General features: G+C 41.7%; 1 protein-coding gene across 1 annotated transcript in view; it reads right to left on the bottom strand.

Moving 5' to 3' along the window:
- Window positions 1-453: 453 nt before the first annotated feature.
- Window positions 454-14,448, bottom strand: part of LOC107106402 (dedicator of cytokinesis protein 1) — a 288,943-nt gene continuing 274,948 nt past the window's right edge. The window contains exon 26 of the mRNA XM_015406534.1: window positions 454-1,371. Coding sequence (XP_015262020.1) covers window positions 1,276-1,371 — 96 coding nt within the window. The 3' untranslated portion in view covers window positions 454-1,275. The remainder of the gene's footprint in view (window positions 1,372-14,448) is intronic.

The raw sequence follows: 14,448 nt of genomic DNA, 5'->3' as shown, positions 1-14,448 counted from the left end.
GTTGAGAGCTATATTGGGTGGCTCGAGATCGGGGAAGGTGCATCGCCCAGAAGGAAATGAAGGTGGTCAGGAGTTTGACACCAGTCATATTCCTCAGTACATTTTAGCAGCCCCTTGCCAGTTGTTTGATTATAAATAATTAATAAAGTGCCCCTTGTTAAATCCATAGTGATGTCCATCTCTTCATTCCGACTGTGGAGGCAATGAAGAACCAACTTCATTTTATTAGAGACAGGAGTATTTTAAAATAACTCTTTATTTCTGGAGTCAGTGAAATATTCAATCTATTGTTAAAGTTACAAAGTTTGTTGATGGTAAAAAAACAAGTACAGTGACAATGTTTTGTTTTTTTAAAAAATTAGTTTTCTGGTTTTCCTCATAATTATCCAATATTTTCAGAATTCTATTAGTGGAAATAGCATAAAAGTTAGCCATTTATACATTTTCAGCAGTTACCAAAGTTTAAAAGGTTGTAACACATTTGTGTTACATCGCACCATTATTAAAAAGCAGGCATAATGAAATTAAACACACTGTTAAGACCTATCATATATACAAAATGTCTGTACAGAATGACACAACTGTAATCAACCCCATGTAAAATGTTATGTTTCCCCATTCCTATTTTTTTACTTTAAGATTATCAGTACTTCTGTATTTGCATTCCTCATAAATTAATGCCTGCTCAGGAGCCTAAAATATGCTAAAATACAAGCCAAACCATGTGCAGCTGTTGTTGGCTGGATCACATTCAGTTATAATTCAACTTTAAAGAGCAATCAGCCAATGAAAGGCCAGCATTAATGGCAGCCCAGCACAATTATAGATGTATTCACAAATGTTTTTATTTTACTAATTCCTCAACACCAAAGATTACAAAATCATGATACTAAAATCGAACTCCTGGCATTCGGTCAATTTATTTCATAAGGCTTATTTGTGTCAATGCAGTGGAGGAGTGACCTATTCTTTGATCCTGTGTGATGCTACTCCTTTACTGTAAATAGTCCAAGATTCTAGAAGTCATGGAACCATTTAAAAATTTTAAAAAAGGTAAATAATATGTTGCCATATGGAAAGCTGGGGGGAGGGGAGTGGAGATGTCCATAATCCTGCAACCTTACTTGGAAATGATATCACTCTGAAAGTGTGAACTATTGCACTAAATGTTAGATGCTGCAGGTGTTGAACAGTGTAAACACAGTGTACATCTTTAAAAATCTTTTGGAAAAAATAAACTTTATAGCTTAGTCTTTGGAGGTATCCTTTCTCGAGTCACTGGACAATCCCAGAGTCCACAGAAGTTTGCTTCCGAGTAGTCTTTGGAGGAGGTGGTGGTGGTGTTTTGCTTGGTAGTGGAGGTGGCAGTTGCTAGAAAGCAAACACAGAAGCATCTTAGTGAGAAACCAACTTCACACCAGTTGATCAATTCAGATATCACTTCCTAAAACACTATTGTGACACGTAAGAAGTGCATTCATTTAGCTCCACTCCAACTTGGATCTTATGATCAGAGCTTTGCTGCTGGCTCTTAACTAAGTCTAGTATTTAATACTGACACTAACCGGTTTCTCAGGATTTATTAACTAATTCAGTGTTTCAGAAAAGTGTGTTATAAGCAGATGTACTACTGACTTTTATTGGTATGTATTAACTATCATAGCCCTAAGCACAACAGAGTTGAGAGTCTAATGTAGAAATACATTCTCTTCCTGACTTTTATAACTGGCTTCCTGTTCTTTTAGAAAGGTCTTCTTGTCACACACAAAAGGATGAATTAATTATTTTATAATTTGCCACTACATATGTACTAAACATAAGATTCTTAATGCTAAAATATTTAGCTGTTGAACAACGTTTCACTTTGAATTCTAGGAAATGACAAGAGCTGCTAGTTTGCTTAATCAAATTAATGACGGGCAAGAGCTCAGATTAGACATGCGGTAAATTACTGACTCCCATAAAGATCAAGCTATATGGCCGATGACAAAAATCCATATTGTAAAGATAATGTCAAGCTACTGCAGAATTGCTCACACATGACTTTCAGGGTGATTTTCAACAGCATCATTAAGTATGCAACCAACGTTACTTCTCCGCTATAGGACTGAAGTAATACTGCAGTGTTATATCCAGCAGAGATGATATCATCTTTCATGCCATCTTACCCCATCAAGAGAACATAAACTCTCCTTTTCCTTTTAACAACCCGACATCTTAATACCTCCTTACCACCTTCCTCTGACTTTTGATGTTTTCTCTTTCATCCCTTTACACATTTCCCTTTTCAGATGGTATTCTCCTTCACACAAATCCATTCAATAATTTTGTCAGATTGTTAACAGCTTTGCTTCTAACCAGAAGGTTATAAAAATGTTAGCCATGCTAAATAGCTTTAGTGATTACAATATACACGCACACACAGTGTTTGCTATGTTTCTTCGCTGCTGTCATAGAACAGGATAAAGTATTTGCGACAGCAGGGAAAATATTGCTGAATCTACTTTTGTAATCTGAATTGCCATTCTGGTGCTTCCATTCCCATCCCAAGGCACAAACCGTTATAGAACTATTTGTAAAAAAAAATCACTGTAATCAATGCCCTCATTCCCATTCAGTGGTTCAGGTATGTACTTTGGAGGATGAATTACTAAAAGAAGGGATGCCTCCATTCTCTTCAATGTTGGGAGTAGGAACGTGCATTCAGATATTTCCGGGTCAAGCATATATTTAAAAAAACACCTTACAAAAAAACACCTTGTATATATCTGGGTATTTGGAGCAATATTTGAGATGCTTAGAATACTGGTCATTGGGTCCTCCTGAATATTTTGAGAAATATCCAGAACTGGCATTTAAGACTCCCAGGCCTGTTTTTCTTCCATTTAACCAGTTTCCTGAGCAATGGGAGACAGATCTCCCAGGCAACTGGATCAGACATTGGGGGGGGGGGGGGGTTGGAATCGCTGGCCACTGAGTCATGATGATTCTCTTACAGCCCTCCATGGCTCTCTGAACATGGGCAAAGAGGATAAAAAGCAGGCCTTGATGCAGTTTGACTCCATTTCAGGGTGAGATTTTTTGGAGTGCTGTGTGCTTCTACTGCTCTGGTCTGTTTGTGCTTTGGATTATTTATGCCGCTTCCCTGGGAAGATCTTATTCTGTGTAAGAATATCTTTGAGACTAGTTCACCCGCAGTGGTCTTTGTTTTAAAATATTATTTAAAACATTATTTCAAGGTTTTTTTTGGGGGGGGGTTGTTCGTTTTTGCCTCTGGTGGCTTGTAGTGTGTGTGTGTGGGGGAACTTTTGCTTTCTTTCTGGTTCTTGTTAAAAATACCTTTCTTGGGTTTTGTTTTGTACTCTTTTAATATGGTTATAAAAAGGCTGTGCTATTTTGTTGGATTCTCTTCTTTTAGATTTCTGGTTCTGGTTTTATGATGGTTCATCTATAGATGTTTTAAAGATCTTTCTGTGGTGTGTTTTTGGGGGAGTGGTTTCATGGAGTTTGGAGGTATTCCTGTGTTGTTGGTTTTTTAAATTATTTTTTGCAGCAAGTTCTCAAGAAATTTTCTGGTTAGGTTTTAACAACAACCGTAGGCGAGGGATTAGGTATGCCCCTAATAGGAGGTTGGCTCCAGGGGTGCCCACAGCTGCTAGTCAGCATAGGTGCTTCTGTTCCTCCATGGTATGAATTTCCAGAGGAAGGAAGATCCCTGTTTCAGTCAAAGGAAAGATCTGGGTCATGTCTCAATGACTGGGCTCAGGAACCATTTGAAGAACCACCTTATTGTTGCTTTGTGGGAAAGAGAGAGGCTGATAGACAGCCAAAAGGGGAGTTGCTCCACAACCCACTTTGTTATTCTGCCTTCCAAGTCACCTGTAGGGAAGGGATGCCAAGAATCTCTGATGGAAATTTTGGTGCAGCTGACACTAGGATACCAAGGGGTGGGCAGAAGCAGGCAGGGCAGACAGTTACTTGCCTCATTCATAAGATGATCGCTCTAGACAGGCAGCTGTTTTCTATTGTTGAGTAAGCTGGGTTTTGTAAGCTGCTCCAAGATGCTTCACCCTGGCACACGATCTCTGCTTACATGGCGCAGGACCATAGTGTTCAGGGCTGCTAGGAACCATGTGAAGGCACAGTTGTCACATGCCTGTGGGAGAGCCATGCACCTCACATCAGACATTTGTACCTGCCCTCAGTGGCAGCCCATGTACATCGTGTTGACTGCACATTTTTGGCAACCCAAGGACATTCTGGGTAGGAGTGGGGCACCCAGTGCTAGATTGGGTAAGAGGGTCTGTCCAGCCAGTTGTTGCCAGGCTTTGTTCCATGATGAGGTACTAGATGAGGTACACAAGGCAGCCAATATCTCTGCCACCATTTAGAAGAAGTTAGTGGTATGGGTAGGCAGGAATGTCTCCATGGGCTACTTGGTGACTGATGGTGGTGCAAATATTAGGGCAGCACCAGAGACTGTGAGCCTGGAGTGCATTCACAGAGTGGCCCACATCCTGCACCTGGTGAAGAAGGATGTCCTGCATTGGAATTCTGCACAGAATCCCAGATTGGATGCTGTGACCTGTGAGTTCCACGGTCTGATCCAGACCTGCTAGAATATCACAAGTCAGTTCTCATGCAGCACCAGAAGCAGGTGCTAAAAGGCATGCCAGAACACTCTGGAACTCCACCTGCATCATGACTGAGTGTCTGGTGGAGCAGAAGAGCACTCTGGACAAAGAGGCTTTGGAGGCATCCATTGTGCAGGGGAGAGACCACTCAGCAGTAAGGAGTAGCTTACTCCCTCCTCAGCAGTGGAGATGTTAAGACCTTTATGGTGTGCACTAATGTTCTGCTGTTTGACAAGGCAGTTCTGGATCACATCATTCCCTTGATCTGAATGCTTCTGGGGAAGATGACCACCTTTCTGGACCAGACACACAGACATTCTTCCTAGTGTATACACTGGTGCACTGAGACTGCAACCTCTCACCAAGCAGAAGGTCTACATGCTGGTGACCATGTGTGACCCATTAGCTTGCCAACTGTGCCGACCAGCTAATTCACTGGAAGGACGAACTTTCTCGGTGGGTGTGGTGTCTGCAGGCTAAGAGGAGCACGTTGCCTCAAGGAGAGGAGGAGGAGGAGGGGGAGGAGGGGTAAAGCCGCTTTGCTGCTCTCCTCCTGCCACCCTTTCTCAGCCCCCACTGCCACTCCCGGGATGGCCATGGTGATCAAGGCAATCAAGGAGGCAGTGGAAAGGTGAGGCACATGAGCCAGGCTTCAGTAAATGCAATGGTGAGGGACTATTTATCTGTGCCCTATGAGTTGTATGCCACTAATCTGCTGAACTACTGGGCCAGGGAAGAGACAGTCTGGCCAGCCTTCTCTTTTATGGCTCAAAGGCTCATCTTGTGCCCTCCAATGGGCATGCAGAATGAACATGTTTTTTCTCACATGGACAACACTGCCAGCTTGCGCTGTTCACATTTGCTCCCCTGGAGGGTTGAACAACTGGTCTTTATCAAGGTCAACTTGCTGTTCTTCAACTAAGTCAATTCTGGACTTTGAGAGTGAGCGAAGTGAGCACATGCTTGTGCCTGCATCCTTAGTCTGTTCTAAAAAAAAAGAAAAAAGAAAAAATAACCTCAACTGACCCCTTGCTGCTGTGTGGTATGGTGGATCTTGGTGGGGTTCAGCAACTCTTTGCACAATTCTGTACAGAAAATTAATAAATATGGTGGAAAATGTTCTTGCTACTCTCATATAGAAAAGAAAAATCAAATATAATTTGAACAAGAGATGTTAGGAAAACAGACAAGTATTTCTGTTAAAACAAGCAGAAACCACAGAAGCACTTCAAATGAAGTTCATGCATGTTGTACTACTGTTGTATTGTGGTGGGGGGGGGGGCAGAAAGAGCAGTGATGAAGGGCAGCTGCTGCTCCTCCTATGAGCCAGTGATAGCACTGGCTGAAGAATTCAGAGAAAGGATAATGTGGAAGCATCAAACCCCTCCCTCTCACTTTCCGAGGCCTTCCTTGGGAGAGGGCCATTAGCATGTGTGTGTGTCTGTGTCAATGCCTTGCCAGATTTGGCTGGCTGCCTTGGTACTGCCTTGCCAGGTTGGTTTGGATTCTCTGGTTTGAGATTGATTCTGTAGGGCTTGCTACATTGGCCATGGGTTCTGCTTGACTTCTGTGGTTTGACATTGGTTCTTATGGGCTTGCAACAGCATCCTTGCTTAAACTAGTTTCGCTTCACCTCTCTGGTTGGATGTTGGTTGTGTTGGGTTTGCCATAATGGCCTGTAGGTCTGTTGGGATTCTCTGTTTTGATGATGGTTCTGTTGAGCTTGCTGGTTCTGTTTGCATCTGAAGGCTTTTGTCCAGTTGTTGCTGTTGTGTGTTTGGCTATTGGCTTTTTTTACCCTAGAGAAAACATGGAATTTTGTTTCCCATAGTTAACAATAGAGACAAGTAGGAAGGCTAGGGGCACACCTTGTTTAGGGGGCCATAAAATTGGACCCTGTAATTCAATTTGCTTGAAACTTTGGATATTTTTAATGGACAGGCAGAACTGGGTTCCCTGCAATGTTGGTGTCATTTGCCACTTCAGCCTCTCAGAAAGAGCCCCCTCCCTCAGAAATAATGGACCCAGAAAATTGTCAAAATTCTAGAAAAACAACCTAAACTGAAATCTAACTGATTTGGAATACCAGTATGGAACCCATTCCTGAAATCCAAATCTGAAAATTACTGATTTCTTTTCAAGTGCACATCCCTAGTCTGGAGTGTCCCATGGATAATCAGATGCACATTCAGACCATTCTGTAGCACTTTGTTGTTCAGTCACACAGTTGAGTCCGACTCTTCGCATTCAGTTGGGTAAATCTTTCCTTTTCGCCTTTCGCTTTCCTTCTTTCCTCTGCTATTTGTAAAGCCTCATCAGAAAGCCACTTTGCTTTCTTACATTTCTTTTTCTTTGGGATGGTGGTGATTGCTGCCTCCTGTACGATGTCACGAACCTCTGTCCATAGTTCTTCAGGCACTCTATCTATCAAATCCAGACCCTTGAATCTATTCTTCACCTCTACTGTATATTCATCAGGGATGTGATCTAGGTCAAACCTGAATGGCCTCATGGTTTTCCCGATTTTCTTCAGTTTAAGTCTGAATTTTGCAATGAGTAGCTCATGATCTGAACCACAGTCAGCTCCAGGTCTTGTTTTTACTGACTGGATAGAGCTTCTCCATCTTTGACTGCAAATTATATAGTCAATCTGATTTCGGTGTTGCCCATCTGGTGATGTCCATGTGTAGAGTCGCCTCTTAGGTTGTTGGAAAAGGGTGTTCGCTATGACCAGTGTGTTCTCTTGACAAAACTCTGTTAACCTTTGCCCTGCTTCATTTTGCTTTCCAAGGCCAAACTTGTCTGTTATTCCAGTTACCTTTTCACTTCCTACTTTAGCATTCCAGTCCCCTATGATGATGAGGACATCATTTTTTGGTGTTAGTTCTAGGAGGTGTTGTAGGTCTTCATAGAACCGGTCCACTTCAGCCTCTTCTGCATCAGTGGTTGGGGCATAGACTTGGATTACTGTGATGTTGAATGGTTTGCCTTGGAATCGGACAGAAATCATTCTGTCATTTTTGAGATTGTATCCCAGTACTGCCTTTTGCACTCTCTTGTTGACTATAAAGGCCACACCATTTTTTCTACGAGATTCCTGGCCACAGTAGTAGATATAATGGTCTTCTGAGTTAAATTCGCCCATTCCTGTCCACTTTAGTTCACTGATTCCTAGGATATCGATGTTCAGTCTTGCCATCTCATTTTTGACCACGTCAGGCTTACCTTGATTCATAGATCTTACATTCCAGGTTCCTATGTAGTATTGTTCTTTGCAGCATTGGACTTTCCTTTCACCATCAGACACATCCACAACTGAGGGTCCTTTCGGCTTTGGCCCAGCCGCTTCACTCTTTCTGGGGTTACTTGTACTTGCCCTCTGCTCTTCCCCAGTAGCATATTGGACACCTTCCGACCTGAGGGGCTCATCTTCCGGCATCATATCTTTTAGCTTTTTGATACTGTCCATGGGGTTTTCTTGGCAAAAATACTGGAGTGGGTTGCCATTTCCTTCTCCAGGGGATCACGCTTGGTCTGAGTTCTCTGCTGTGGCCTGTCCGTCTTGGGTGGCCCTCCATGGCATAGCCCACAGCCTCATAGAACCACACAAGCCCCCTCGCCACGACATGACAGTGATCCATGAGGGAGTCTGTAGCACTAAAATGAATGAAATACCCCAAACTTGTGTAAACAGCTGTAAACACACTGAAGCCATGGTAAATTGCAGGCCATGTCCTCTGTTCATGCTTCAAGAAGACATTCATGAAATATTTTCAAATTACAGCAGCCCAGTCATTCCGTTACAGGAATGCTATTTGTAAACTATAATAATAGTCACTATGATACTGTACTGAAAAAAGCAGCTTTCTCATTTGCGCCCACCATACTAACAGTTCATGATATTCTATTCATCATCTGGATCAGAATACGCTCAACTCAAATGTTTAATATTTGTCCTTGGCCAGTTTATTGAACGAAGTGCCAGAAAATAAAGAAAAAGTATAACACTGTTACCAAGGATTACCTTTTTAGGGGAACAGCAAACCTTTTTAGCAAAGGAATAATTCTATAGTGCGTAGGGCACGGAAGCGTGTGTAAAACAGACAGAAAGTACATTTGTTGGAGGAGATGTAGTCTGGGAAAGAAAAAAACTTCTCCTTTCAGATACAATTGATGCTTTACTGGTATCCCTGCATTCTCTGTAATTCTTCCTATACTCTGTAATTCACAACTTATACACAGCCAAACTGTGAGTAGCTATTGCTTCAGGTAATCAAAAAAAGTATCAAGGTCATTTGAAAGATCAGTACAAATGCTCACAGATCTAGCAGCATACCATGACAATCCTGTATGCAGCGCAATGCTAAAACGCAGAGTTGAGGATCTACTTCAACCTGTGTAAGATGGCTGAATAATATGTGTGCATGACAGGAAATGGGCAGTGTTAAGGGTCTAGGCAATGCATTATGTATTTATTTGTTTAAGAAGAAGAAGAGGAGATTGGATTTATATCCCGCCCTTCACTACCCAAAGGCGTCTCAGAGCGGCTTACAATCCCTTTCCCTTCCCCTCCCCACAACAAATACCCTGTGAGGTAGGTGGGGCTGAGAGAGCTCTTTCAAGAACTGCTTGTGAGAGAACAGCTTTGAGAGAACATGTGGTCACACCAGCAGCTGCATGTGGAGGAATAGGGAATCAAACCCAGTTCTCCCAGATTAGAGTCCAAGCTCCTAACCATCACACCAAACTTGCTCTCTACATTGCCTCTTCAGAATACTAGTAGGGAGCTTGGTTCCAAATTCAACATAAAGCTATTGCAGTTACATCATTCTGTATTGTAACCTGCCTTTGGCACACTGAGAGGAAAGAAGGGGTACAAATGTTTTTATATCCCCACTGTAGTTGAAGAAAATCATAGTAATATATTCTAGCCACCCACCTACCAACTTGTTTATTTGTTCCCCTGGAAATGAAAGTGAGAAGTGACATACACTAGGAACAGGACTTTAAAATTATGTTTTGGTATTTTATTTTTCTAAATAGGTTAATGGTATATCTGGTTTCTTTCTATTCCTTCAAACTTATATTGGAAAAATGACTATTAGACTCTCAATAGCAATATCACTGGCACCCAAAGCTTTTCCTTATACAATAAGGCTGGAATACAATGCTGGATTTCCCCTCGCCTTTACATTAATTAAATGTCTGAGTTTGTGTTTCAACCGTTTCGATGGTGCTCTTCAGGTTCTAAGAGATTGCTTTCCCTCTGAAATAATGATAGAGCCTGCCAGTTCAAATTAAACTCTACTCAAGGCAGATTTCTCCAAGTCACGTGTACCTTAGGGGAAATGGGAACCTTATGTAAAAGGCACATCTGCAACATATAAGCAATCTGTCCCTTCCATTTCAAATACCAAATTGCTCTCGTTTGCTTTCCTTCTGTATTAAAAGAAGCAATTGTGCTTTAAAATGTCTTGTTTCTCTTCATGGTCCTGAAGGAAGAGAGCACAAAATACAGTTGAGGAAAAACTCTGCAATTCAAAGACATTAAAGATTTCTCTCCTTCAAAATAAACTACAGCTTAAAGAAAAGCAGAGCTACATGTTGAGAAGCTGTGGAAGTTTAAGAGAAGTTCACTTCCAAAATATTACTGAAGTTGAACAGATTTCTTCAACACTAACTGAGCACTTATTTAGCTTTCCATAGTTAGCTGTTATATTTACATAATGAGTCCTTCTTATGGCACACATGTGACATCTTATTTGACATCTTATTTTTATCATCTACATTTGTTCCATTGCATAATTTCCTTTTCAAACAAAGCACCATAGCCTTGTTCATTTATGATTACAGGATCAGTGCTTGATTATGAGGTAAAATCAAACCCAGTTCTCCCAAATTAGAGTCCAAGCTCCTAGCCCTTAACAGCATCCATTAGCCCTACCCTTCTGACTTGCCTCAATCTGAGTTCCTCTCACTGGTCCTCACAAACTGCATCCCCCCAGTTCTACTCCTACAGGGTGGTGTCCTAATTTTTCATATAGAATGCATTTAATTATGAAAAAAGCAAGTATACCCACAGTAATAACCCCCTTTGCTTGTGAAAGGTGGGATTCAGAAAGGGAAATACCCACCGCCATGATGAGATCATCCAACAGAGTCACCAACAAAGTGAAGGGTAACAACTGAGATATAGAGTAGAAGGCACAGCATAGCAAACTCCCCTTGGCCAATGAAATCTGTTCTCTCCCCACTAAGAAAACCTCCCTTGGCCAATAAAACCTATTCTCTGCCCACTGAGAGGAAACAAGTTTTACAGGGCTGTAACCCATTATCCTGCCAATCCCTAGAGACAGCTAGGGTGTGGATGATGTTCTATCCTACCCCTGATAGTGCCTACAGTCCAGTTCTATTCTTGCTCTATGTAATTCCTCATGGACACTTGACTGCCCTTCTCCCAAGACTCCTTTTCCTTGTCCCTGCTACTTACCAAATCCAGAATGTACATTGCTTAAAGTGCGGCTCTTCTGAATACTGACAATACCCAAGACAAAAAGGATGTTTTAAAAAGTTAGTGAAATACTTTATACCAGTCTAGAAAGCTCCAGAAGCCAGTGCATGTAGTAAACTCAGAGGCAGTTCAGATTCTTGTAACATAGCAAGAGAGACTAATAGGAGGCTGTATCTGACTAAAGCAAGTGCATGTGCAGTGGGTGGGTGGGTAGTCAGGAAGCTGATGAAAGCGAGTTGCTATCTGGGATCATAACTTGGGTTGACTTGAAAATAGTAAAATAGTAAATAGTAAACAAAGCAATACCAAACTAGAGGCCAAACTAATCTCCTCAACCAGGCACACAGCCACAGAAAGATATAGTGGAAAGATTCATGCAGTGTTCCTAAACAGACAGGGAGGGGCAAATTCTGGCCTCTCCTGGAGCCTTCCAAAACAGTTAAGGGGACTCACCACAGCAGACAACCCTTAGAATTTGAGCACTGTACAGACTCTCCTTGCTTACCATGCTTACTGCTTGCTTACCATGCAATACTGTAGGAACAGACTCCACAGCAGCAACAGACTGTCTGGGGAAGGGACTTTTGTCAGCTTTCTCCTTCCCTTTCCCCCAGTGCTCTGGAAGTAGCAGGAAAAGACAGAAACAACTGGAGGGTCTTTAAGAACTGTGTCCTCCTGAGAGAGGAAAAGCCATGCCCTGCAATTATCACTCAACCACTACTCTGAGGGAGCAATATTTTTTGGGGGGGTGGGGCTGGTTGTCCCTGGAGAGGCAGTAATCAAAGCAGCCATGGTCTGGGGTGTGGAATCTGAGGGAAATTTTGTTAGTTTTATGTCCCACTCCTCTGACAGCACTGCAGGGAGGAAAAGAAGCAGCTTGCACTTGTGGCAGCCCATCTTTTCTTGTCTTTTCTTGTTACTCTAGTTGTCTAAAATGGAATAAAAACCCTTGTAAACTGCTTCTACTGCCATTGTTGTTAGAAATACAGGGTATAAAGGCTCAATGTAATTCACACAGATGTTAATTTGGGGCAGAAATCACTGTAATACTTGGAGAACTCCAGGACCGACATGGAGGATGGCAACCCTGGTGCTATATTTCCCAGGTTTCTTCTGCAGACATTATATCTGGATGACATTGGGGAGGCAATTCCCCCCTCTTATCTGAGGAAAATTACTAGTTTTTCTCTAGGAGATGTCTATGAGCTCATTGCTTATGAACCGTAAGTTCAGAGGTAATAATATTTAGGTGGTATTGGTTATCCTTCTTACAATGTGAAAGGACATCCTACATCCCCAAGTAGACCTGTTGGTGGCAAGTTAGAAAAACTTGCTCTGAAAAGGCAATTTTAGATTACTCTGAATGTTAACAGAAAGCAAAATTCAAAAGGACTCCCCAAAGTTATAGTTTTTATATGGTAGTTCACTGCATTCACAATATCCCCCTCTCAAAAGTGCTATGTACTTGTGCACTCCCATCTACCCCTTAACATATGCAAAATGCATGTCCTAAACTGGAAGGCAGTGAACTTAGTCCAACACATGAAGCCTGGGATCTAGGCCCAAAGTCATTTATTCATTGTACCTGTAGACAACATGTAGACAACACAGAAGAAGAAGAAGAAGAAGAAGAAGAAGAAGAAGAAGAAGAAGAAGAAGAAGAAGAAGAAGAAGAAGAAGAAGAAGAAGAAGAAGAAGAAGAAGAGATTGGATTTATACCCTGCCCTTCACTACCCAAAGGAGTCTCAGAGCGGCTTACAAACTCCTTTCCCTTCCCCTCCCCACAACAGAGACCCTGTGAGCAATGTTCCCTCTACGCTACGGAGTCTTGTGAGCAAAAATTCTACTTTGTGAGCTACTGGCATTAAAGTTGTGAGCGAGCGATTTGGCTACTGCATCAACTAGTTTGCTCTGTAGCCATCCTTCCTGAGCAAAGACAAAAATGTGTGAGCCAGAGGCTAAAAACTGTGAGCTAGCTCACACTAACTCAGCTTAGAGAGAACACTGCCTGTGAGGTAGGTGGGGCTGAGAGAGCTCTTGACAGAAACTGCTCTTTTTCAAGAATAGCTCTTGTCAGAACTACGGCTTGCCCAAGGTCATCCAGCAGGTGCAAGTGGAGGAGTGGGGAATCAAACCCGGTTCTCCCAGATTAGAGTCCTCGCACTTAACCACTACACCAACCTGGCTCTCCATAAAGAATTAAAGTGAACACTCTCATGCAAACTTAATCATCACTCAAAATACTTTGAATTAAAGGTTTCCCTTAAGCTTTGTTGTATGAAATCTGCCTCTCATAAAAGTAATTTTACTGTCATTACCACAAATATTTTCATTAATACTTCAGTGTCTATTAAACTATTTAAAGCAGACCTCTGCCACAGTTCCTCAACTTCACATTTCTATGGCTATCAGCTCTTCTCTTTCAGCCTTGTACACCATTGCGCCTATCCATCAACCAGAGGCTTAGAAACCCAGCTAAGAAGTTCCTGGAGATCCACCATTTGGAGATCATTGTCCACAATCTAAAAGTGGTATAGTTTCTTCTACAAATACTCTGTGTGTACACACTCAAATTTCTTTTTTTTCCAATTCAATTTTTTTTATTTTTCACACAAAATAACAAAATATAACAACACGTCTAATACCAAGAAAGCATAATGCTATGATGATCTACATAATTACTGTGGAAGTAACATAATTTACAACAGAATCATACCTTCTGTCAGTTTCAATATCATAAGTGTATAATCTATTTCAAAAATACAGTAAGTTTTTGAGGTGCTCATTTCTTGGGATAATTTCACCTTCTGCAAGATATTGGACCACTGGGAACCAAACTGCCTGAAATATTTTAGCATTCCCTTGTGTTTGTTGGCAGGTCATTTTTCCATAGATAAAGTGTTCCCATAATTTGTTTTGCCAGCTGGATATGTGTGGGATGGTTTTTTCTTTCCATTTCTGTGCGATGGTTATTCTAGCTATTGCGAGTAGAGTTTAAATTAATATCTTTTGTGTTTTCCTTTCACAGGTTTCCGGGAGTACATCCAGCAGAACCGTCTCAGGGAGTACAGGTAAGTCGTAACCTATGATGGTAGCAATTTGTGCCAGGATTTGGGACCAGAATGTTTGAATGCGTGGACCGGTCCACCAACAGTGCAGGAAATCGCCTATTTGGCTACAGCCTTTCCAGCAGTTTTGTGTATGGTTTGGAGTGATCTTGTTTAAGCGTGCAGGCGTAAGATACCATCGATTTAGTGTTTTAAAAGTGTTTAGTTTAATATTAAAGATCCTGGAAGATAGACT

This window comes from Gekko japonicus, unplaced genomic scaffold (assembly GCF_001447785.1).
Source record: "Gekko japonicus isolate JY-2015 unplaced genomic scaffold, Gekko_japonicus_V1.1 scaffold23, whole genome shotgun sequence".
NCBI lineage: Eukaryota > Metazoa > Chordata > Lepidosauria > Squamata > Gekkonidae > Gekko > Gekko japonicus.
Note: the sequence above shows the minus strand (reverse complement) of the source record. Positions and strands in the feature narration are given on the sequence as shown.